We start from the raw sequence: 25,345 nt of genomic DNA, 5'->3' as shown, positions 1-25,345 counted from the left end.
TAAAATAAAATAAATAAAAATAACCTACTGTGCTGGGCTGGGGATCAAACCCATGTCTCCACAGTGACCTGAGTACTGCAGTTGGATTCTTAATCCACTGTGTCACAACAGGAATTCCCAATTTTTTTGATGCTACTTTATTGATTTTTATTTTTTTATTGTTGAGAATTTTGTTTTAACGGTTGTAAGGATTTAAAAAATTTATTAGAGTATAGCTGACTTATAATGTTGTAATTGTTTCAGGTGTACAGCAAAATGATTCAGTGTACATATACTTACATACATTCTTCTTTTCATATAGGTTATTACAGAATATGGACTAGATTTCCCTGTGCTATCCATTGAAAATTTTAAATGTCTTTTTTTTTGTCTTTTTGGCTTTTAGGGGTCTAATCAGAGCTGTAGCCACCGGCCTATGCCAGAGCCACAGCAAAGCGGGATCCAAGACACATCTGCGACCTACACCACAGCTCACAGCAACGCCGGATCCTTAACCCACTGAGCAAGGCCAGGGATCGAACCTGCAACCTCATGGTTCCTAGTTGGATTCGTTAACCACTGCGCCCGACGGGAACTCCATTAAATGTTTATTTTTAATAATCAAATTTAACAACATATTGTGTTCTAAAGGCATACATTAAATACTCATAAAAGAAAGTTACCATATGGACAAGGCTGCTTTTTGTGTTCAGGAACAATAGGTTTCTTCCTCAGAAAGTTATCCAGGCTTGGGCCGTGTCTGCCAAGAGGGTCATCAGGAGGCATGAACCTGTCATGGACATAACACAAAATTATACCTAAGTAGGAGGTTGACAGTTTAATTCTAAAAACAAAGTGTAAGATTATTCACCCTAAGCTATTTTGGGGGGATTTTTTTTTTATTTTTTTTTTTGTCTTTTAGGCCCTCACCTGAGGCGTATGGAGGTTCCCAGGCTAGGGGTCTAATCCAAGCTACAGCTGCCAGCCTACGCCAGAGCCACAGCAACGCCAGATCCGAGCCTCATCTGTGACCTACACCACAGCTCACGGCAATGCCAGATCCTTAACTCACTGAGTGAGGCCAGGGATCAAATCCACATCCTCATGGATCCTAGTCGGGTTCATTAACCACTGATCCAGGAAAGGAACTCCCTGCAAGTTTCTTAATAGCTTTCATAATCACAATTCTGAATCGGTGGATAATATTCCACCAGGAGATGTATCATGATTTAATTGATTTCTCTAATATTGTACCTTTAGTTGCCTTTGAATTCTTGCAGTTATAAATATTCATAAATAAAATATATTTGGTCTTTGTTTTTCCTCGATACATATTCCAGGAAGTGAGATTATTGGCTTGGGTTGAACGGGAGCTGCAGCTGTAGGCCCACACTACAGCCACAGCAATGCTGGATTCGAGCCATGTCTGTGACCTACACCACTGCTCATGGCAACACCAGATCCTTTAACCCACTGAGCAAGGCCAGGGATCAAACCCGCATTCTCATGAATACTAGTTGGGTTCTTAACCTACTGAGCTACCATGGGAACTCCCGTAATTATTCTTTATAGCCTGAAATCTGCAAATTTCACTTTTAAAAACTTTTGGTCATGCAGTTCTGAATGAGTTGCTAAATAGAGGGTATTTTTTTTTTTTAAATTGGTTCATCTTTTTTTTTTGCCTTTTTTTTTGCCTTTTCTAGGGCCGCTCCCGCGGCATATGGAGGTTCGCAGGCTAGGGGTTGAATCGGAGCTGTAGCCACCGGCCTACACCAGAGCCACAACAACGCGGGATCCGAGCCGAGTCTGCAACCTACACCACAGCTCACGGCAACGCCGGATTGTTAACCCACTGAGCAAGGGCAGGGACCGAACCCGCAACCTCATGGTTCCTAGTTGGATTCGTTAACCACTGCGCCACGATGGGAACTCCATTAGAGGGTATTTTTAAGACCTCTGCTAAACCATGCCAAACTTTATCAGTTTCACTATACAGCATAAGAAAAAAACATGTTTTTTAATTTTGTGAATTAAATGGGTGAAAAAAATATACTCTGTAGATTTCGTCTACATTTTTGATTATCCACAGGTGAGCTTTTCCCACATATCTGTAAATCCAACTGACCCCTGGACAACACAGGTTTGAACTGTGCAGGTGCACAGATTCTTGGATACTTATTTCTCAGGAGACATTCTTGTTCATGTCACTTGTCCACTTATCAACTTCATCATGACTAGTCTCACATTGCTAGAATACTTTTTACAAATTACATATTTAAAAAGTCATCTATATAAGTATGTACTCGTGCTCTAAGTGGCGGTCAGTATGGTGTCTGCCTCCTCAGAACCAGAACGTGGCCAGTCTCCTGCTGTCAGTGACTCCAGGTTATTTCAACAGTGCAGGCTCGGCTAGTGACTCAACACAGGGCCTCCTGTGGAGGACGCTGCAGTTTTCTGCCTCCCCCTGAGGATTGGTGGGAGGAAAGCCGGTCAGGTCAGTGGCAAAGAGAGAAGGCTTCTATAGCAACTGCCAGGGACAGTTACAGGGTCAGAGAAGCCGCATTACTAAGTGAGTGGTTTTACTTACTTGTCATTGACAAATGAATACATTAGTAATCGTTCATCTATGAACTTCTTCCATTCTGGTTTCTCATTGGCCAAATCCCTGTAGTTGTCATTGGATACGATTATGCCATCCGACTCAAAGGCCAGCTTCACAATGAACCTGTCGTCGTAGCACACCACTCGCCGCCCCTGTACTCGCCTCGATGGCGTAAATACCAGGATTTTCTCCTTCTCTAATTTACGGAGAATTTCTTGATCTGCAAGGATGATCAGGGTAGGATTTCAGTAATAAACATACACAAAGCACATCTAGCAACTTTCTCAGGAAGTGAGTGTTTTGAGTATGAACTGGATACATGTAACCATTTAATTAGGGATCATGATTTACAGTTTGCAGATGGAGCACATTTGTAACTCCCAGTAATAGTTTGCCTTCAAGATTTTCAATAGAAAAGGCTTAAAAAGTTTGAAATTTTAAAAAGCTTTAAAAATTTGAAGAGCATAAAACTTAAACACGATTGAGCAAATTCCGATTTTCATTACATAAAGTTTTTGCCTGACAGCTAGAGCCGCCAGCACTACACGTGAACCAGCTTCTCTCACGTTCCCAGCATAACCCCGTTCTAACGAAGCAGCTGTGCTGGGATCAGGTTTGAGCAAGAGTCTTTCCTCCAAATGTGTTTGTTTATTTTGCAGCTCCCTAACTAGTGGATGTGATGGGTGGGAGAGTGTGAACAGTAGAAGACGCTGAGGCAGCAAAGGGAAGAGTCTCAAAATGCAGACGTTTCAAAGAGAAAGGAGGCAGTGATGTCAGCTGTTGTTCTGGGCACAGCCACTCTACGCTGTGTCCTTTCCTGTGGAACAGGTGCTGATAAAGGCCAGTCCTGTGGGGCTGAACTAAGTAAGAAATTAGAAGTGAGGAACACAGCCAGTGATTAAACACAGAATGCCCGTTTTCTCCTTGGATGGCACACTCTTTCAGCATCAAGTCTATTGACTTGCTTGGTGGGTTTTGTTTTTTTTGTTTTTTTGTTTTTTAAAGGTGCCAGAGTTCTTATTTTGAATAATGATAAAATGCTCTCCTCACCATGCCTTCTTCTTCCTCCTCTACTCCCTGACTTCTCAACACTGCAAATTCTGGCACAGAATGCTGGGTGTAAGCTGACAGATGTCATGTTTTTTTTTTTTTTTAAAGGCTCACTTCTTCTCAATGCTTATTAACTGGTGTTACTAATTTTTAAAAAATGTCTCTTTTCAGCAGATAATTACTACATGCCTACTCTACGGTAGGTACAGTGCTAAGTATCAGTGTCCCCCAAGAATGCTCTCTCCTCAGATACTGGACTGGACCAGCAGGTAAACCAGGTGAGCAGAGGCTGTAACTGCCACAACAGGAGTATGAGCAGGGTACGAGGGAAGGGGGAGTGGAAAGTGTTATGGGTCAGCTTTGGCAGACAAATTTCACGATGTTCCCAACAAATAGATTCATTAAGACAGGAACTTTGGTTGAGAAAAGGAGCAGAGTATGGAAAACACACTTATGGTTACCAAAGGGGAAAGAGGGGTAGAGATAAACCAGGAGTTTGGGAACTGCGTATAAAACAGATAAACAACAAAGACCTGCTGGATAGAACAGGAAACTAGACTCAATATTCTGTAACCACCTATATGGGAAAAGAAATCTAAAAAAGAATAGACACATATGTGTATGTGTAACTGAATCGCTTTGCTGTACACCTGGTTGTAAATCAACTATACTTCAATACAAAGTGTATATAAAAAAAGGAGTAGAAGAAACATGAGTGCTCGAATCAGCAACTCATGGAGGAATCCCAGGTTCTGCCATTTCTCTGCCTGCCAATCGAAGTCTTATTGAGGCTCTTTCTCCATGTCTTCAAATGCAATTTGGCAGCTGTGAGGGGTCGTGAGTGATCATGTGTGCACGGTGCCTGGCAAGCTCTCAATAAACACTGTCCTTCAACTTGATTTTGTTTACTAGATGCATGTAATTGTTGATTTCTTTTGAAAATCAAAGAAAACCAATATAAAATCAAAAGCCTAGTCATGAGATGGTTACTGTGCGTGTCCCCTGACAAACACTTTGAAGGCAGGCTTCACATTTATGTGTCCCTCTCCCATGCAGCCCAGGAAGCACCTTAGCACAGTAGTAGATACTCAATAAATGTCTGTGAAAGGAATGCACATGCTACTTAAAGATGTGTATTAGGAGGCCTTTGTTTATTCACTGCCCAAGTTCACGTATCCTCCGTAGCCCTTTATTTGTGGGAGTGTTTAGTTGCAGGGGACATGCCTGGGTCCTGGAAGTGACCAAGGGTGACGGGGTGGCCTACCAGCTGTCACCCTCTTGCTTAATTTGCATTCTTTAACAGCTAAGGAGGTTAAAAGGACATTAATTGGGAAATAATTAGTGATGGTTAATTATGACAAATAGTTCTAACTTAGGTAAATCTGGGTTCAGTCAAGCTGATAAGTTAACTGAACCTCTAGTTCCCAGCATGGTACCTGATCATAGCCTTGTGCTTGCTTGTTAAATATTTGTTCAATCAATAGAGAGCTGGCTAAAGCACGAATCTGAATCTATACCTGAGAACTTGAAAATATTTCTTATCAGGTTTCTTTTTTGGTATTGTGAAAAAACACTGGACTATTCAATTTACCAGGTATTATTTGATTGAGGCTTTTAGTCAAGAGAATGATTAACTGGGGGAGGAAGAACTTCTGAAAATAGCTGTGTATATTTTAAAAAGTAGCCTGCATACCGATGTGTTCCAGGCCCCGGCGTGCCGGTATTGTAAAAACTACACTCGGCCACACCTTGCACTGAGTGTTACCATTTCCCTTCTTGATCTCATATTCCTTTCATATTCAAAAAGCTTTCCCATCATTTACATGTTTCAATTTTTTTTCCTTTTTCAGTTTTTCTCCTCCCTAATCATTAATATATTAAGTTCCCTGTAAAAATTGGGAAAGTAAGAAAAAGTACTAAGAAGTAGGGAGAGGAGTTTCCTGGTGGTTCAGTGGATTAAGGACCTGGCATTGTATGCTGTGGTGTGGGTTCCCTCCCTAACCTGAGAACTTCTAGGTGTAGCCACACACATACACCCAAAAAGTAGGGAGAAAATAAGACTTCATAAAGCCAGAGCCAGAGGCAATTACTGTTCATATTTTGGCATATTTCCTTCAAATAATTTTCTGTGTTTTTTTCTTCTGTTGTTGATATGTGTATGTATGTGCGTGCACGTGAGTGCAAACACACGATAATGAAACCTGCCGTTTATGTAAAAGCACACTTCCTGAGATGATTAAAAATTCTGCCTAAATGTTCTAGTACTACATATTCTATTATATAGATATATATTAATTTATTGAGCCATTCTTCTAATGAAAGTATAGTTTGTTTCCACTTTTGTTCTTTTAGCGCTGCACCTGTGGCATATGGAAGTTCCTGGCTAGGCGTCGAATCGGAGTTACAGCCACCGGCATACGCCAGATTCTGGCCCCATCTGCGACCTACACCACAGCTTACAGCAACGCCGGATCCTTAACCCACTGAGCAAGGCCAGGGATCAAACCCGCATCCTCATGGATACTAGTCGGGTTTGTTACCGCTGAGCCACCACAGGAACTCCAACTTCTTTTTCTATAAGTAATACTGCCCTCAGTGTCTTTGTACTCAAAAATACTTGTTTCTATTTACCTTCTGGGGAATTATTCCTAGAAGGGGAGCTAGTAGATCCGAATATTAACATTTTAAGACCAAATTATTTTCCAAAATGTCGCAATAGTTTGTTTCCGAAGCAGTGTGGAATTAACTCCCTCCAGGCACTGAGGTTTATCAGTTTTTTAATCTCTGCTAACTTTGATGGGTAACAATGAACAGTTATTTAAATCTGCGTTTCTTTACTCACGGGCTTGAAGGTTTTTTCCCTCTTAATTGCACTTGCATTCTTCTGTGAGCTGTCTATTCTCACCATGTTATCATGTGTATAGTATTTTATCAGTGCATAGGAGTTCTTTATATATTAAGGACGGGTATTCTTTATTTGTTGTACTTTTTCTTAGGCAAATAAAAAAATGTTCTTATTTTAAAGAACATCTCCCAAAATATGGAAGTTTGATACAATTAAATCTATCTTTCTCCTTGTAATTTCTTCTAAAAAATTTAAATTTAGAAAGGTCTTCCCCAGAGATTATAAATAGTCTTCAAAGACTATTTATAATCTCTAATGGAAATTTCTAACATTTAATTATTCAGCCATCTGCAATTTATTGTTATATGGTATAAGATAAGGATCTAAATATGTATATTTTTTCCAAAGAGTTACCCAGTCAATGTCTCGGTATTCTGATTGAATCATGCCCACCTCTCTCACTTTACAGTTTATATAGACTAGGGTCTGACTCTACCTCCACCATAACTTGTTTATGGATCCTTAGGCTAATTTAATAATAATTTAATACTTATAGATAAAAATAAAATCTTAAAATAGTCTTCCTTTTGGGTACATGGTGGGTGGTCTCTCCATTTGTTTTTGATTTGACAGGTGTAGTTTTCTTCACACAGGCTCCTCAGTTTTGTTAATGTTGGACAGAGAAGCAGTGGAAAGGGGTGGATGTTGGTTGAGAATCACTTGAACAAAACATCGAACAACAAAAATTCACATTTCTAGGGGACATCTCTGCTTGAAACTCAGGCATTTGAAAATTACAAGATAAAGCAAAATACAGATACTTATTGGGATCAGTATTTTGACACTGGACAGCATGCCCCCAGGGTCTCACGGCTCTTTTTTGATATGCAACCACTAGAATGTGACTGTCACCTAATTTCATACTGCAGATGAGAAAGCGGGTCATGGGTTGCCCAAGTGCGACGGCCAGTACCTGGCACAGCCTGGGCCTCTTGCCTCCCAGCAGGTCTCTAAAGGTCAGAATTTTATGAAACTTGAAGTAAAAACTTTCCAGGTGAAAACAAACAAACAAACAAACAAAAAAACCCAAACCCCAAAAACAACTGGCTTGTGTGGCAAGAATTACTGTTAGGTAACATAACCAGAGAGTTTTTAAACTTGAAAATAACTTTACCGTCCCTCCCTTGAGAATGTGACAGTCACACAGACTGAGTCAACAGAAGCCGTCAGATTATTCAGCAAGACACCAGCGTGGTCCGTGCGAAGGAAAAAGCGCTCACCTGTGATGAGAGCGTCGGGTCGGGACTGCTCTTTTCTCCAAGCTGGTACAAAGACTGTGACATCCTTGTGGCCTCTTTCCAAAAACCAGTCCACTGCCAATTTTATTCCTCGGCAGGAAAATACTTCTTTGTTTCCATGGCTGAAAGATATGTTTAGAACACTTTTACAACACAACCAAACTGAAATTCAACTCAGTTAATTGAGATGGGTGAATAGAAATAATAACATGAGGAAAACAGTAAAAAGAAACTTAATTTTAGAAGGCGTTTTATGGCTCATTGAAGCATTAAGGCAACTGAGCAGTAGAAAATCTTTGAGGAAAAAAAAAAAAAAAGAAAACTGGGATGATAATTCCACGAAGAATAAAGCAAAGTGAGTTTTCAAATGTGAAGTTGCAAAGGGTCACGAGTTAGAAAGATACAAGCTCTTTTTGATAAGAGGGGAAAAGGGGCCTCAGCCACAGCAAGAGTGGTTTCAGGCAAAGGTAAAAGAGAACCTCATAGAAAAAAATTTGTAGAAATGGTAAAATGGAATACTTATGTATCTAAAAACTTTTCCTTCTCAAGAGATCTGATGTGTATATGTCAAGCCAACAATTAAGTAATGCACAACATTTATCTGGTGACCAATGTAAAACAACACACACACACACACACACACACACACGCACACGCGCGCGCTCAGAGGAAAAACCCAAATGCTTAATCTCCGGCAGGAAACCCTTTCCATGTCCTTCATTGAAAAGACACCTGGTTTCTGTTTAACAACATTGTGTCGGGCAAGGATTAAGGATGACAAAGGGGCATTCAAAACTGGATTAGCGGTTTTAGTGCCTAAAAGAAAATGCCCAACTAAAAGTGCAGTCGTTCCATAAATATTTATCTAGCGCCAGGCTCTTTTTGTGCTCTTTAACCCGGTAAATTCAAAATAACACTTATTCTAAGGTTTTTAAAGAAAGAGTCTCCTGCTTTGAATGCAATAATGACATTCTTTTACAGTTTGAGCTCGGAAGGATCCATTTTTATTTAATAGAGGAGACAGATATTTTTTATTTCTTGGGGCTAAGGAGGGCTGAATGGAATAAAGTAAGTAAATACTGTGAACTTTTAGCACAAATCAAACACTAGGTATATTGATACATTGTTTTAGTGGTCCCCTGGGAGGCTCTAGGACCATCTAAACATGGCTCATCACCAAGAAGAAATATGGCTAAATCATATCTGAAGGACAAAACAGAAACAGACCAATCTGCTCTGTAGATGGTGAAGGCTGCAGATGCAAAAAACAGGAACTGTTTATGTTCCACAGACCCAACCTCAGGGGCTGGGGCAAGATGAGAGGTGGAATCTGACGCACTGAAGTTGCAGAGAAAGGGGTAGGGGAGGGGAGAAGCTTGAGGGACATTACCTTGGGATCTGGGCTACCCCACAGCCTTGAAAATGCCCCAAACAAATGATACAGAGCGATGTTAGGTTTCATGGAAAATACTGGAATTTAATCAGCCTTCTGGAAAACTAGAAAATGATGGCACCATCTCTTGTGAGAAAACATAGCCTAATTATTCCTCAATACAAAACTCAACTTGCTAAGGCCTAACTATAGTTTTATTTTGCATTAATGCTTTGAGATTGAAATGTACTATGCTCTGCTAGTCACTATAGCATTTGAGATTTGAGTGCTGAACTGTTTCTGGCTCTGAAGAGTGGAATGCATAAGCTTTTCCTTCCAGGTGACTTCATTTGGTAAAGGTGACCATCACGTTTCACTGTAGAAAATAGAATATTCCATCCTCTAACTAAAGAACCTTTGTAAAATGTGTGAAAACAGCAAACCACTTACAAACATGGAACAAAGATTCTATAGATGCTAACACAGGTATTACATAATGTTACATACTATATTATTACACTAATATTAATAATTACTCTACTAGGAAAGCTTGTTCTCATTATCCACTCCTTGCCCTCTGCCCACAGGACTGACCCCCATCCCACAACACCTCCCAGGGAGAACACAAGCTGGCGGGTGTGGGCACACCCTGGGAATGGCAAATGGAAACATATCCACCATCAATGGACCCACATCTATCTCTGATCTTGTTGAGAAAAAACTATCCCCCATCCCCGACATTTTTTTAAGAAACTGTAGTCAAATTCTCTGTTATTTTCAGCTAAAGACATCCTTAACTGCTACCTTAGCCATTAGGGAAACCAACAGAAAACTGGCAAAGCTCTACTAATATCAGACAAAAATGTATCTTAAGGCAAAAACCGTACTAGGGATAAAATGTTATTACATAATGGTGAAAAGGGAACGATTCACAAGGAAGCTATAACAATTGTGACCCCAGTCTCCATAGGAGTAATGCAAAAAGATCAGAGGATTATTAGAAGAAATGAACAAATCCACAATCATACTAATTGACAAATGATGCAGAAAACATTTAATAAGCATATAGGGAGTTCCCGTCGTGGCGCAGTGGTTAACGAATCCAACTAGGAACCATGAGGTTGCGGGTTCGGTCCCTGCCCTTGCTCAGTGGGTTAGCGATCCGGCGTTGCCGTGAGCTGTGGTGTAGGTTGCAGACGCGGCACGGATCCCGCGTTGTTGTGGCTCTGGCGTAGGCCGGTGGCTATAGCTCCGATTGGACCCCTAGCCAGGGAACCTCCATATGCCGCAGGAGCGGCCCAAGAAATGGCAAAAAGACAAAAATATATATATATATATATATATATATATATATAGACAACTGAGCAATCAATCACAAGCCTCATCTAATGAGACACATACAAAACCATGCACAAAATTAAAGAGATTAAGAACCAAGGAAAAGTTACAAAATTGGCTGTGCACTGGGCCACAGAATATACCTCAATATATATCAAGAATCTGTATCATACAATGTTCTCTGACAATAAGTTACTAATGATTAGTGTTACTATACACCAGAAACCAATTTAACAATGATCTCACTTGTAATAGTAACAAAAACTCTGAGCTCTATAGCTCAGGGATTAGAGCACTGGTCTTATAATAGTAACAAAAACTAAACAAATCTAAAGAAGAAAAGATATTATAAGAGCTTTATAGAGAAAATGAAAATCGAAAACCTGCATTTGAGGGCATAAGAGAAGACCTAAACGAAAGGAACAATATACCATTTTCATGGATAATAAGACCCAAATTAAACTGTAAGTGCATTGAAATCCCAAGAAAAGCCCTCAAAGGGCTTTTATGGAGCTGGAGATCCTAACTTAATACGGAGAAACAAAAGGCCAAAGAGAGTCAAGGAATTCTGAAGAACAAAAGAGGAGGAACTTCCCCGCTAGCTCTCAATACTTTTACAGAAAACTATAGAAGCCCAATCAACCTTATACTGGTACAGGCAGAGATTAAAAAACAGAAAATACGTAACATAGAAGTGAGCCTAAGATCTCTCACTCTCTCACACACACATGTGTGTATAAATGTGTGTGTAAATAATACAAGATCTATGAAGAAAAGAAGGGTCATTTAACAAATGGTACTAGGGCAATTGATTATTTACGTGACAAAATAAAATTGTATTTTTACCTCATACCATACATAAACTATATATAGATCGAGGATTTATACATGAAAATATTATAAAACTTTTAGAAGAAATATAAAAGACATTCATGCCAGGATAGATAAATTTTTTTTTTGCTTTTTATGCCTGCATCTATGGCATACGGAAGTTCCCAGGCTAGGGGGTCGAATCAGAGCTACAGCTGCTGGCCTAGGCCACAGCCACAGCAACATGGGATCCAGAGCTATGTCTTGCAACCTACACCACAGCTCACGGCAACACTGGATCCCTGACCCTCTGATCGAGGTCAGGGGTTGAACCTGTATCCTCAGGGAGCCTAGTCAGGTTGGTTACTACTGAGCCACGATGGGAACTCCATAACCAGTCTTTTTTTTAATGCAATAGATATGAACAGTGAATTCACAAAAGGGGAAACTCAAATGGGAAATACTTCTTAAAGAAGACACAACCACATACTATCAGGGAAAAGAATGATACATTTGAACATATAAAACTTCTTTATGAAAAAGACTCCATAAACAAAATAAAAATGCCACAGACAGGGAGAAAGTATTAGCAGTATACAGGACTAATGAAAAGACTAGCACTCATAAAGTATTCCTATACATCGAGAGGGGTAACCAGTCTTTTTTGTTGTTGTTGTTCTGCTTTTTAGGGCCGCACCTGAGGCATATGGAGGTTCCCAGGTCAGGGGCTGAATCAGAGCTGTAGCTACCGGTCTACACCAGAGCCACAGCAATGTGGGATCCGAGCTGTGCCTGTGACCTACACCGCAGCTCACAGCAACGCCAGATCCTTAACCCACTGAGTGAGACCAGGGATCGAACCCGCAGCCTCATGGCTCCTAGTAGGATTCATTTCCACTGAGCCATGACGGGAACTCCGTAATCACCTTTTTAATGCAATAGATATGAACAGTGAATTCAAAAAAGAGGAAACTCAAATGACCAAGAAACATATGAACAAATGCTCAACGGTGAAGAAGTACAAATTAAAGCCAAAGTGAGGCATCACTTCACACCCATCATGTCGGAAAAAGTAGTCTGCAAACACCAGATGTTGCCAAGGATGTGTGAAAGCAGGAACTCATACATCACAGGTGGGAGTGTAAACCGGTGTGACTATTCAGGAGAGCAATTTGGCAATACTTCATGGAGTAGAAGGCATGTTTTCTCTCAAACATAGTAATGTCACATCCAGGTATGGTAAAACCCCACGGTAAGCTGAAAACAGATTTGAAGCATTAGCAGTTGGCGCAGGTTTAGATCACCCTGGGGGTGGCTAACGTCTTCTCCTCTGTGGGGTAGGTTCCCACATCTCCAAGACTTTCCCAGCCAATCTTCTCCTCATTAGGCCAAAGAAATGAATGCTAACTAGGAAACCCCTGCCTGTGCCAAGACCCAGAATCACCCCTGGTAACAGTGAAAGCCTGAGCAGACAACTACCAGGAGGCTCCAAACTGCAGGTGGGACTTCCACAGACTGGGAGAGGCTGGGGAGACTGAATTTGACCTAACCTGGCTGAGGCGTGTTGAAGGATGTGAGTAATCACATGTGCTGGTTATGATATAAGAGGTAACTATAGGAAGCTCTGATAAAGAATTATAACAACAGAGCAGGCCTGATGAAAAAAATCAGGAACAAAAGAAAAAAAAGGATGTCAGAGTAGCTCAATGTAGCTATGGGTGCAAATTAACTGTTGAGTGTTTACTAAAAAAGTAGGATGAAGAGGTCCCTGGTGGCCCAGTGGGTTAAGGATCCAGTGCTGTGGCTCTGATTACAGCTGTGGTGTGGGTTTGATCCCTTGCCCGGGAATTTGTTTGCTGTGGGCACAGCCAAAAAAAAAAAAAAAAAAAGGAGGATGATGTTTACAAACTGTGGCTTTAATTCCAAATAAATAAAGAAGGAAATTCATTATACTTCTGTAGCCACTTATGGGCTATATCTGCAGGCATGGAGTTTTTTTTTTTTTTTTTCTTCTCAGTAGTAAAAATAGCTAACTCTCTATTTGTGAATTGGCATGCTCCTTTGGGCCTCAATTTCCTTCTTATTTCAACAATTTGGCAATAAGGATGGTGTATCTCAAGTGAGTCCAGTGAAATTGTTAGATTTGTGGCCACCTTTGATTCAAGAGAAGGTAGGAGACCCTGAGTGTTTGCTAAAAAAGTAGTCCCTTTGACTACTTTGGCTCAGTGGGATTGGGTTCCCGGGGAAAATGCCAAACTCTCACTGCCAATTCTGAGTTACTATTGAGCAAAATGGATAATACTTGAAGGTTGCATGTGATTCAACCCTGGCTTTAATGTAGAAAAAATCCAAGGAGCCTGCCAGCAGGTCTCTTTCTTAAAAGGCTTATTTTACTCTGTCCTGTTTGGAATGGGCATGCTTATAAAAAAAAGTCCTGCTTTGCAAATGGCCAAAGGAAAGCTCATTTGAAGTAGACAGATTGGTATATTTATACAGATTTTTAGGAAAACCCTACTTAAAATAAAAAGATCATTGTATCTCTGGCTCTCAGGAAATAAATGAAAGAGTGAACTGGACAGCCCAAAAAGAATGAATAAAAAAAAAAAGTGAAGGAAGAGATCAACAAACTGAAAGCACCTTTCTCAGCCCTTCTCTGCTTCAATCTGGGGCTGAGAAGGAGGAGAGGATGACCTCTTGGACTGATGGTTCCCAAGGGCTTCAGGATCTGGGCATAACTTTCCTTTGGAAGGAGGAGAGCTGCCCGCCTGACTTGTATGTTCTGGCGTGCATGCCACCTCCAAGATTCCCCTACACTCAATATGCAAAACACAGCCAGGGAAGCAGACATGACTCAGAGGAAGGAAAAAGGACTCGGAGAATTTGAGTAAGAGACTGTCTAGAATTAAGGCAAGATAACCTATAAGCACTAACTTGGAAGGAAGGGCAAACAAAAGGAGTCAGGCTGCCGAACAGCAAAATGAGCCTGAAACTACAGCCCACACAAACCAATCAACCTAGTGTGGAGCTCCAGGGACTCATGCTTCCTAGAAATTATCCGGTACTACTGGGTGGATCAGATGTAGTAAGAGTACCACGCCCCTTCCCCTAGCTGATATCCATCCTAAGAGTTATCTTCCGGTGCCTTGGAAAGATGTGAAAATGTGCCAAAGTTTTCTCCTGCGTGTTTTCAGTTTACAGCCCTGTGCGTGAGGATGGATACCGGTGGCTGCTGGAGGGTTGTCTTGGATGAGCCTGCCTGGCTGACGGGACAGGCAGGATGGGGGCGAGGGGAGTGTGGTGGCCTCAGGCACCTTCTCCAACAACCCAGGCTACCCCTCAGGCCTTGGACACCCACTGTGATGCGCTGCCGAGGGTGCACTCCGAAGTCTTTGTGCAGAAGACAGCCTGGGAGAAGCTGCAGCACTGCCGCTGCCTGAGTGCCCTAGTGATAGCCATCGGTGGTTCACCGGGGCATTTTCCAAATTAATGGGGATGATTCAGGGGTGGATCAGAATATACCCTTAATCCCCTCTGCTCTTGTGGTAGCCTTGTTGCTGGAATTCAAGCACAAGAAAGAGAAAAGGTGTCTGTACCACAAAGGATCGCTTCCCAGGTACTGGCCACAGTAATCTAGTTTGGGGGGGAAATGGAGAAAAGTGAAGACAAAAAGAAATTTGAGATTTCAGGGCCATGTGCCTAGTTTGAGTTATTCACAAAGGTGTGGGACTCCAAGGCCTCTCCAATGAGATAAACTCATAGAGTCTCAGGATGTTAATGTTGCCGAGATAAAAATTACCAGACCCTCATGGCTCCACTGCAATTGTTACAAAGCTCTTGAGTTCCTCCTGGGCAGCCTGGCCGGCTCCGCTCCCGCCCCAAAGAAGGAAAGGGGTTGGCCTGTTCCTCTCCCTGCCCCATGGGAAAATATTCGTTCCCAACCAATCAGCAAATGTACCCTAAGACCTCTCCTCTCTTCTTTGTTCCTGGGCTACAAAAATAGACAAAGGTGCACTGGGGGTCAGCTTTTCCTGATCATCAGGAAGTCAACCCGCTGTGCTGGCAGCGCTTCTTGTCTCAACAAACTCGTCTTTCTCTTTGCCCCACTCAGTCTGGAAATTCTTTTCTAACTGGCGTATGGACCATCACAAAAGGGAGCAGACACTTTTCTGGGGCGAAGAGCAAATAAGATAGGACAGACTGATGGGACGAGACCTCCTGTATAAACCAACGGCTACCATATTCCATACTTCAAGTAGAGGACTTTTAAAACTCTTGGGAGAGGAGGCACCTGAGTGAGTGAATATGTGCAGAGGTCTGTGTGCTATGGGCCAGATTTTGAATGGGAGGTTTTCTAGTATCAATGGCGATTAACCTGCCACACAGGAAACTAACTGCTGGTTTATCAGTCACTGCGACTTCCCTGACAGATTTCTGTAGTTCATTGTAGAGCTTATCCTAGACAATAAGATGAAATTAATTTGCAGACCAAGCTGTGAAAAGGGCTACACAGGTCTGGACTGGGGTAACCCATGTCCCATTACTTCTATCCAGGGGCTCCCACACACAGAGTTTTCAGACATAGGCAACTTCTAGTGAACTACAAACTGGAAACCAAGGGAAGCTAAAATGAATACAAATTATCTTGACAAACATTTTCTTCATAAGACTTGTGCTATCATAACTTTTCATTATTCCATAAATTTACTTGATCTCACTTTCATTTATTCATATATACGACGACATATTTGAAAAGCCCCTCAATTCTACTTTTCTGTCTTTGACAGAAGGGCAATTCCATAAGCACTCAAACTAAGATGATGTTCGCTACACCATATACTCTCTCCACTAGAGAGCTCTGAAACACACTTGCTTATTATGTGCCATTAAATTAGACACCTGTGATGGGTAATAAATTATAAAGGCAATTTTGTAATGCAGAGAAAAATTCAGGGGGCCATATAGTTTAGTGTAGTTTGCCTCAATACAGGACCGAGACGAGCAGGAAAATGGGTGAATCATTCCATGTACCTTATCTAGGAAATATAATTTCATGTATTATATATAAATATATACATATCATAGCTATGTATGTACATTACATATATTATATATAAATTATATATTTTATATACAAATAATATACATATTTATATATAACACATACATAGTTATATATAAATATATGTATCATTAACTAGGTTAACCACGGGACCGGAAGGGTCATTTTAGAACCATAACTGTTATCTTCCCATGGTAGACACAGGGAGCAACTGAAAAAACTGGAGAAACCTAAAAAGGGAATGAAGGCATCTATCAAAGAGGACCACTTCTTTTTAATTCTTTTCAATTCTTTTCATGGCATTGAAAAAAACAGGAAGAAATAAGGAGTCTTTCACCAATTTTCTTTTATTTCCTCAAATTTGATTTTGCTCTAGTTGGAGCAATTGCTTTGAATTAATATATTACTTCTGATTCTTGCAAAGAACCTTGGAAATCATAAGTAATTTTTATTTTCTTATTTTCTAAAATGAATGTAGTAAGTATATCCTTTATAAGATCAAAGGAAAGCCATTCTTTTTTTTTGCTTTTTAGGGCCGCACCCTGTGGCACGTGGAGATTCCCAGGCTAGGGGTTGAATCGGAGCTATAGCTGCCAGCCTACACCACAGCCAAACCAGATCCAAGCCGCACCTTTGACCTACACCACAGCTCACGGCAACGCCCAGATCCTTAACCCACTGAGCAAGGCCAGGGATCGAACCCACAACCTCATGGCTCCTAGTTGGATTCATTTCTGCTGCGCCACGAAGGAACTCCCCAGGAAAGTCATTCTTAAAAGTTTTCCCATAAGTCATCTAAAAACTAACTGTAAAAATCACACCTCGAGTGGCATTTTTAGGACTACTAATATTAAATTAGCGCTACTAATCATATAATAGTAATAATACTACTAATACTACTGCTAAATAGAGGTGGCTATTCATGAATATGCCAAAACAATAAAAATAAAACAGTGTCTAGAATCAGCCATGAATTTAAGTATTTTCTTTGGTACCTCTCTGTGTGACCTTGGCAAGTTTCTCCTATTTAAAATGGAGATAATCCCACCAAGGTTACAGGGTTATGAGAACTGAACAAGGTACCACCCACAGAGCACCCAGCCAAGCACATGGCGCACAGAAGGCTTCAACAAGTGTGAGTTCCTTCACTTTCTTATGGCCCTTTGGTTCTAATTTTTAGAAAATGGAAAAAAGCCTACTTTGGAATGAAAATGAAACCATTAAATCTTTAATAGTTTTAATCTCACCACTGATAGTAAAATGTGCTTTTTAGATCAATGTGTTTGATGTGTGGAGAGCACTAAACAGTTTTAATTTTTAAAAGAAACCAAAAAGAGATCAAGGTAATTAGGGGACTCAAAATACCAACTCACTGCTTTTTTTAAAATAACCTTCTCTATATCATCTTTTATTGAAGCCCAAAACTTGACCCACAAGGTTGCTATACCCTTCACTGGAAGATTCAAGTATGATTACAAAACTTGTGACTTTAATGGGTCAGTATATCAAGCTACATATATAGTGATAAGGATACAAGTTTGTTAGTGAAGTGCCTACAATGAAAAATATGAGTTAAAAGTATCCTTTTAAACTGGAAAACCATATTTGAATCTCCAGTGCCAAAGTTCTTCAAATTTAGATACAGTTAATTATATAAATATAATAATAAAAAATATTTATTAAACACTAAATTATTAATAAACCTAGGTGCTCTTCAAGTAGTGGATGATTTTATTTTTTCAATTCTTAGGCCTGACTGTACATAACCATGTTGGATAGATGAAAACAGACTTTAAGTTTAAAGGACACTTTTAAACACAAATGCCTTTCTGATGTTTGATGATGGTTACGCCTATTCTGTGTTCCTTAGGCAGGGAGGGAGTGCAGCTGGAGAGCATCTTTTTTTTTTTTTTTGGCTGCACTTGTGGCATGTGGAAGTTCCTGGACCAGGGATCAAACCTGCACCATAGCACCAACCTGAGATACTGCAGTGACAAAGCCAGATCCTTAACTTACTGAGCCACAAGGGAACTCCTGGATATCCTCTTCAAAATAGAAGGGGATATTTTACTTCCCATCATTGTAGCCTAACTAAATTTCATATTGTATTTGAGAACCTATAATGAATCCTGTGTGCTGACTCATGGGCATCTAGAACTTTTTCTTTTCTATTGAAGGCTCATAATGATTGCTTTATGCCTATTCTGGCACTTTTATAGCTACTCAGCTTTTAATCTCTGATGTCTTCCCTACTGCACCAAGACCACTTCGATCCTAAACCTTGTGGACAGAAAACTAAATTTATGTTCCCTTGTTACAGATAACTTAAGCAATGTTTATCAAGTTGTGTTTCAAATAAATCCCACCGAGTGGCTCAGAGGCCCTTCTAGGGAGCAAGAAAGGGGATTTTTAATTGGGGAACACAGCCCCCACCTAAATCCTCCAATTCAAATTCTGTGCTTTTGTTTGTTTTAAATACCAGGCTTCCTTGCAAGATTAGAAGGATTGTTGTATCGATTTGAAAGAAATTAAAAGTCTGAAAAATCTTGATTTGGGACAAGGAAAATTTCAGCATCAAAATTACAGTGGCTATCTTAACATGAAATAGCTATTACCCTCCTGGTACGGACACAGTGGCAGTGTGGCCAAGAGAGTTTACAGAGTGGAAAAGGGTAAGGAAAAAGGAAAGGAGAAAGATTTCCTAACCTTATAAGGTCCATAATTTGAAGCCAAAATTAATAACAGGAAACACACTGAGCTAATCTAGATCCAAGTGGGTCATTAGTCTAAACACAATGAAGAGAACATATCTAAGGAGATGTTAAGTAGATGTAAATATGTCTTCAATATTAACAGAAGTGGAAAACATGGACCTGAATCACTTTTTCCTATTTCTTCTGGAGTAGGATATCTTTTTAAAAGTTTCCGGTCCATTTGGTCGAAGATTGCTCAGCATTTGGTTGTAATTTTGTTTTTAGGAGAGAAGTTGAGCTCCAGTCCTTCTATTCTGCCGTCTTAATCCTGTCTCCTCCTATTTCTTATAATTGGGTAACATTTCCTATTTCTTATAATTGGTAAAACTAGTTAAATTCATTATGAACTTTATTCATGTGTAATAGGAATACTAATGTTGCTATTTCCTAGGAAAAGGTTATTTATTTTTTTCCCCGCTTTTTTTAGGGGGCTGCACCTGCGGCATATGGAGGTTCCCGGGCTAGGGGTCTAATCCGAGCTACAGCTGCCGGCCTACACCAGAGCCACAGCAACACCAGATCCGAGCCTCATCTGCGACCTACACCACAGCTGACAGCAACACTGAATGCTTAACCCACTGAGCAAGGCCAGCAAATGAACCCACAACCTCACTGGGTTTGTTAACCACTAGCCATGATGGGAATGTCCCATCCTAGGTTAAGGTTTAAATAAGAACATTTGAAATAACAGGGAAGCTTACTGACCATTCATCTGTTAAAATTCATGATTGGACTTCCTTTGTCGTACAGCAGGTTTAGGATCCAGCATTGTCATTGCACTGGCTGGGGTCGCTGCTAGGCATGGGTTCCATCCCGGGCCTGGGAACTTACATATGCCATGGGTGGGGCCAAAAAAGATAAACTTCATGATTGATGACAAGTAGAAGTATATACTTAGGGTTATGGAGAGATGCTGTAGAGTATAGCTAGTATCTGTCTTGGCCAGACTCCACACTGATATAATTTAGGTACCGAAAAAAAACTAGTTCTGATTATCTGATTCTTTTCATAGTATCTAAGGATTTTCTCTTCCTCTCTTTCTTTCTTTCTTTTTTTTTTTTTTTCTTTTTACAGCTGCACCTGCAGCATAGGGAAGTTCCCAGGCCAGGGATGAATCAGAGCTGCAGCTGAGGCCTATACCACAATGACAGCAACACCAGATACGAGCCCCATCTTAGACCTACACCATAGCTCGTGGCAATGCCAGATCCTTAACCCACTGAGTGAAGCCAGGGATTGAACCTGCATCCTCATGGAGACTAGTTGGGTTCTTAACCTGCTGAGCCATGATGGGAACTCCCTCTAAGGATTTTCTTTAAGAGAGTAAGAGAACTGGGACCCAACCAATTAACCTGTTAGTACCTACAGGACTCATCTAGAGGGAAATTAAGCTGTCCTTCAATTAATGTTAAGCCTCTACTACAGCTGGGACTTAAAAAACATTTCGCTGAACAGATATCCAATAGAAGTATAATATAAACCACATACATAATTTTAAATGACCTAGGATAGCACATTTGAAAATGTAAAATGCAAGTGAAGTTAATTTTAGTGAACTATTTAACCCAAAAACTATCATTCTAACACATAATCAGCATAAAAAGTTGCTGATATAATACACGTATTTTTCCATGAAGTTTTAAAAATCTGAAACTTATTTTATATATACAGAAAACCGCAATTTGGAGACAGATTTCAAGAGCTCAACAGCCACAGTGGCCAGTGGTCACTGTACTGGACCATGCAGGTCCACCACACCTAATTTTGACACATTTTTGTTGAGAGCCAAAACTAAATTTGAGTGAACTCTGGCAAGCTGTAGTCTCACACCGGTAGTCTACTCAAAACACTTGAGGAGTCGGTGTCCAAGTCTGTACTAAAATAGTAAATAGGCAGCAGGACAGCAAACCCACAAAACGACAGAAGGCAAGTTTCAGAGCCCAGGCAAGATGGCTTTCAGCATTCAATTTCACACTGACTGGAGTTCTCAAGTCCATATAGCCTTGTGTCTTTAAAATGATTAATCTATATAAATAAATCCCTCTTACACAAGCTGCTAAATTCTACTTGTATTTTATAATCATTGAGGCCTTGCTTACTATTCTTGTTTTTGGCCATGCCCACGGGCAGGTGGACGTTCCTGGGCCAGGGATCAAACCTAAGTCACTGCTATGACAATGCCGATTTCTTAACTGATGGGCCACCAAGGAACTCCCACTATTCTTGGTATAAATTAAAGTTATCACATCTTGGGCATTTTTCTGTTCATATTCTGGCTCTGATTTCTGTTGAGACTTTAAGAAAATGACTTCAGCGTTCACCACTCTTACTTCATATATTTTCAGAAGCTGAAGTAGAATATGGAGATAAAATTTTAATGAAGTCAGGTGACTATGTCATGGAAACATACTGAAGAAATCAAGTCATCCAGACCTAAAATCACAGGTAAATTAAAACACTGGACTTGCTTAAGGAAAAATGAATTTAAACTATTGGATACCTGTGGATAGAGACTAATTCTATATTCCATACTGAGCTACCTCAGGTTTAATGGGGTCTAATGGGTTTTCTGTTTATTTTTTTGGCTTTTTAGGGCCGAACTTGCTGCATCCCTGAGGCTAGGGGATGAATCGGAGCTACAGCTGCCGGCCTACATCACAGCAATGCAGGATACAAGCTGAGTCTATAACCCACACCACAGCTCACAGCAATGCCGGGATCCTTTACCCACTGAGCTAGGCCAGGGATTGAACCTACAACCTCATAGTTACTAGTCTGATTTTTTCCCACTGTGCCACGACAGGAACTCCCACAATGGGGTCTAATGTTTTGAAGAATTGTTAAGTTACTTGGAGGAAATAAAAAAGAATCACAATATTATGAGAATTTCATTTCAGAAACATGATAAATATTACTTATGCTTTATTTCTAGAGTATACATTTCATGTTATATCTATATTATCAAGTATCTGACCTATTAAGAAAAGAGGCGAATTTGCTGAATGACCAATTAGCTACATTACTGAGAGGTTTTTGCTTTTTTAAGAATTAAAATTAACTGCAGCTTTTTGCCAGTATTTGTTAGTCCAGTTCCAGTAAATATACATTACATTCTGTTTCATATTTCAGAAACCAAGAACCTTTATGCAGAAGTTGAAGGCTTTCTCTAAACTAAGTTTACTCTCTTTTCTATTTTTGAATATTTCTGTCTTCTGTGTTCCTGTATCTCGCAATGAAATTGTGATCACAAATTATGCTAGACTATGATTTAGGTATGTGTCAATTTGGGGTTAACTGTTTATTCAACAAATATGCCCAGAACTTCTATCACTGTGGCACAATTTTTAAGAAGATATTGGGAGTTCCCGTCGTGGCACAGTGGTTAACGAATCTGACTAGGAACCATGAGGTTGCGGGTTCGGTCCCTGCCCTTGCTCAGTGGGTTAACAATCCGGCGTTGCCGTGAGCTGTGGTGTAGGTTGCAGACGCGGCACGGATCCCGCGTTGCTGTGGCTCTGGTGTAGGCCGGTGGCTACAGCTCCGATTCAACCCCTAGCCTGGGAACATCCATATGCCGCGGGAGCGGCCCAAGAAATAGCAACAACAACAACAACAACAAAAAAGACAAAAAAAAAAGAAGATATTAATAAGCTGTAAGCAGAAGCATGCTCCCTGCAACGCAACACAGGATCCCTGCAGACTGGGGACCTATGCTGTATATTACAGTTGTAAGACTTGTCCCTGGGCAATTGTGGACTCACTCAGATCTGACAGTCCAAGTCTTCTTTACAAAACTGTAGAAATCATTGAAAACAACTGATGATATAGACTTGAAGAATTAAAATATATCTATAGGTCATAAGAATAAGATGGACTGCTAAATTGTTATTACTTGTTGAATAAAAAAAAATGAAACAACTAAGTTTTCATTACATTAGTTGTTATATTCTAGATTAAAATATAGAATCTAGCTCTTTAATGTAATAACTAATTTACTGAGCACCTATTATATGCCAGGTACTTGGTGTTAATTATCTTTAATTCTAATAACAAGTTTGCAAGATTGGAGTATCCCTTTTTGCATTTCTGAAAATTGCAAGTGGAGTATTTAAACAACTTAGAATCACAAAGGTAGTATGTAGAGAATTAATTTTTTTAAGTCTATTTTCATAATTTTAATAAATATGGCTTTCCTTCCTACTTTTAATTTACATCTAAAGAATCATTTCAGTTAGTTCCATGGCTAGCATTTAAAAGAAACTAAAATATATTCATCTTATATATGGAATATATCTGCCTAAGAAATCAGGAAATAAAACAGTACTAAATTTTTAACTCACCCTCAACTTATTATAATTTATGATGATGTGTACAAATTATGTAATAGATTTGCTAAAGTACCAAGAATAGGACATTAATTTTAAATATAAAAACATAATTGTTGTTTTCCATGGAACAGGAAATGGGTAAAATCTCTGCATTTCTGTTAAATTAAAATTTTGAATCTAAAGTAGATATGCTTTTTTCTTTCTTTTTTTTTTTAAGAGCATGTGGAAGTTCCCAGGCTAGGGGGTCGAATCAGAGCTATAGCTGCCAGCCCATGCCACAGCCACAGCAACTTGGGATCTGAGCCCCGTCTGTGACCTGCACTATAGCTCATGGCAACGCTAGATCCTTAACCCACTGGGCATGGACAGGGATCAAACCTGCATTCTCAGGGATACTAGTTGGGTTTGGAATCCACTGAGCCACAACAGGAACTCCCTAGAAAAGTATTTCTAAATGACTTTTGTACTTTGTAGATTTCATGAATAGCAGAATGTAAAATTTTCATGAGTTCTGACACTTTCAAAGTTATGGACATGGTACAACATTTCATTATGACTGACAGTAAAGTGCTGCTATAATAAAAATTTTCTGCCCACCTGTCCTCTCCTGAAACGTCTGAGGCATCTCAGTTTATGTGTCAGATTAAAATAGATGATGCAGGGAAAAATCAAATCTGCACTGTCCCTACTTTGTAGCGAGAAATGGGTGGGACCAAAATAGTGTGGGGGGTAGAAGTTTGTTTTCAATAATTTAACGTAAGAGATTGTTTGAAATGCCTTAATTATGTCATTTATTTTTGTATCTCATCATGTGGGATAAGTAAAAGTTCAGAGTGTTATGCAAATTCTCAATTATCCAAGCACTTTTCATTGACACTGGGAACTCAGTTTCTATCGTGTAAGTTGGTCCACTGATGTCCATTTAAAAATTCATTTCTATGAGCTCTAAGTTTTATAAATCTCCTGCTGTTTTTCCCTCCAAGGTCTACTTCTGCCTACCCCAAATGTATTTACCTCCAGTGCCAAATTCTCCACTGGTATCTTTCTTGTCTCTTCCTTCAGAACATTGCCTCCAAAATTAAACTCTCATATTATTTCTGCTGTGGAGACTCTGGTTCCAGCCTCTCAGCTTTTACAGCTCCATTCTTGAACACAAAACTAAAAATCCTTTCCTACCTCTTCTTCTCCACTGCCTTCCCTTCCTCTGTCAACTTTCCAGGATAAGGGTCTAGCTCTACTTTGTTTCTTGACATCTTATAACTGGGTTTCTTTCTTGAATGCCACATGGCACTCTAGAGGACAAGGACTTCTGTGCCCTCTGATCTTTTTTCGGTCCTACCCACAGAATATTCTCCCCTTAAAGCCTCCTCTTCCTTGAGTTGACAGCATTTGTGTGTCTACTGGCTTTTCTAGCAATAAGCTTTTTTCAAAGACTGGTGTTTTTCACACTACTCTTTCCCTGGATCATTAGTTTCTTCTAACCTTCCAATCTATAGATGTCCATACTTTTTACATTGAAAGATTATCAACTAGGATTATACATCAGAAATACCCTGGCACTTAAAAAATACCATACAGCTATTTGGGCTCAACCATAACCCACGTATCAGATTCTCTGAGAAATGAGCCCTGTTAAGATGTATTTTAAAGAACCCCTCGGATGCTTTTGGTATGTGGCTATGGTTGAAGCTGTTTCTCCAGGACGTATTTCCTTCCTTCGTTATTCTCTCACCTGGTGATTCCACAGTGTTTTGGCTTTGCATGTTATCACTCTGCTAAAGGTAATTGTTCACTAGTTCTGGATTCTTAGAAGAAAAAAAAATCATTTCAAGGCCAAGTTTGGGAAAGACTGGACCACAGAGAGGTTATTTTACTGAAGGATTTGTTTGCATTCAAATTGATCTCCTACCT

The 25,345-nt window shown here is 40.0% G+C and overlaps 1 protein-coding gene across 2 annotated transcripts in view; it reads right to left on the bottom strand.

Annotated features, from left to right (window-relative positions):
- Nucleotides 1-25,345, bottom strand: part of ZC3H12C (zinc finger CCCH-type containing 12C) — a 75,733-nt gene that overhangs the window by 8,278 nt on the left and 42,110 nt on the right. For both annotated transcript variants that reach the window (XM_047752457.1, XM_047752455.1), the window contains exons 3-5: nucleotides 7,757-7,896; nucleotides 2,567-2,801; nucleotides 663-769 (exon numbers count right to left, since the gene is read on the bottom strand). In XM_047752457.1, the coding sequence (XP_047608413.1) occupies nucleotides 663-769; nucleotides 2,567-2,801; nucleotides 7,757-7,896 (482 nt within the window). The remainder of the gene's footprint in view (nucleotides 1-662; nucleotides 770-2,566; nucleotides 2,802-7,756; nucleotides 7,897-25,345) is intronic.

The sequence above is a fragment of the Phacochoerus africanus genome, chromosome 11 (genome assembly GCF_016906955.1).
Source record: "Phacochoerus africanus isolate WHEZ1 chromosome 11, ROS_Pafr_v1, whole genome shotgun sequence".
In the NCBI taxonomy this organism is placed as follows: domain Eukaryota; kingdom Metazoa; phylum Chordata; class Mammalia; order Artiodactyla; family Suidae; genus Phacochoerus; species Phacochoerus africanus.
This window is presented reverse-complemented; position numbering and strand designations above follow the sequence as displayed.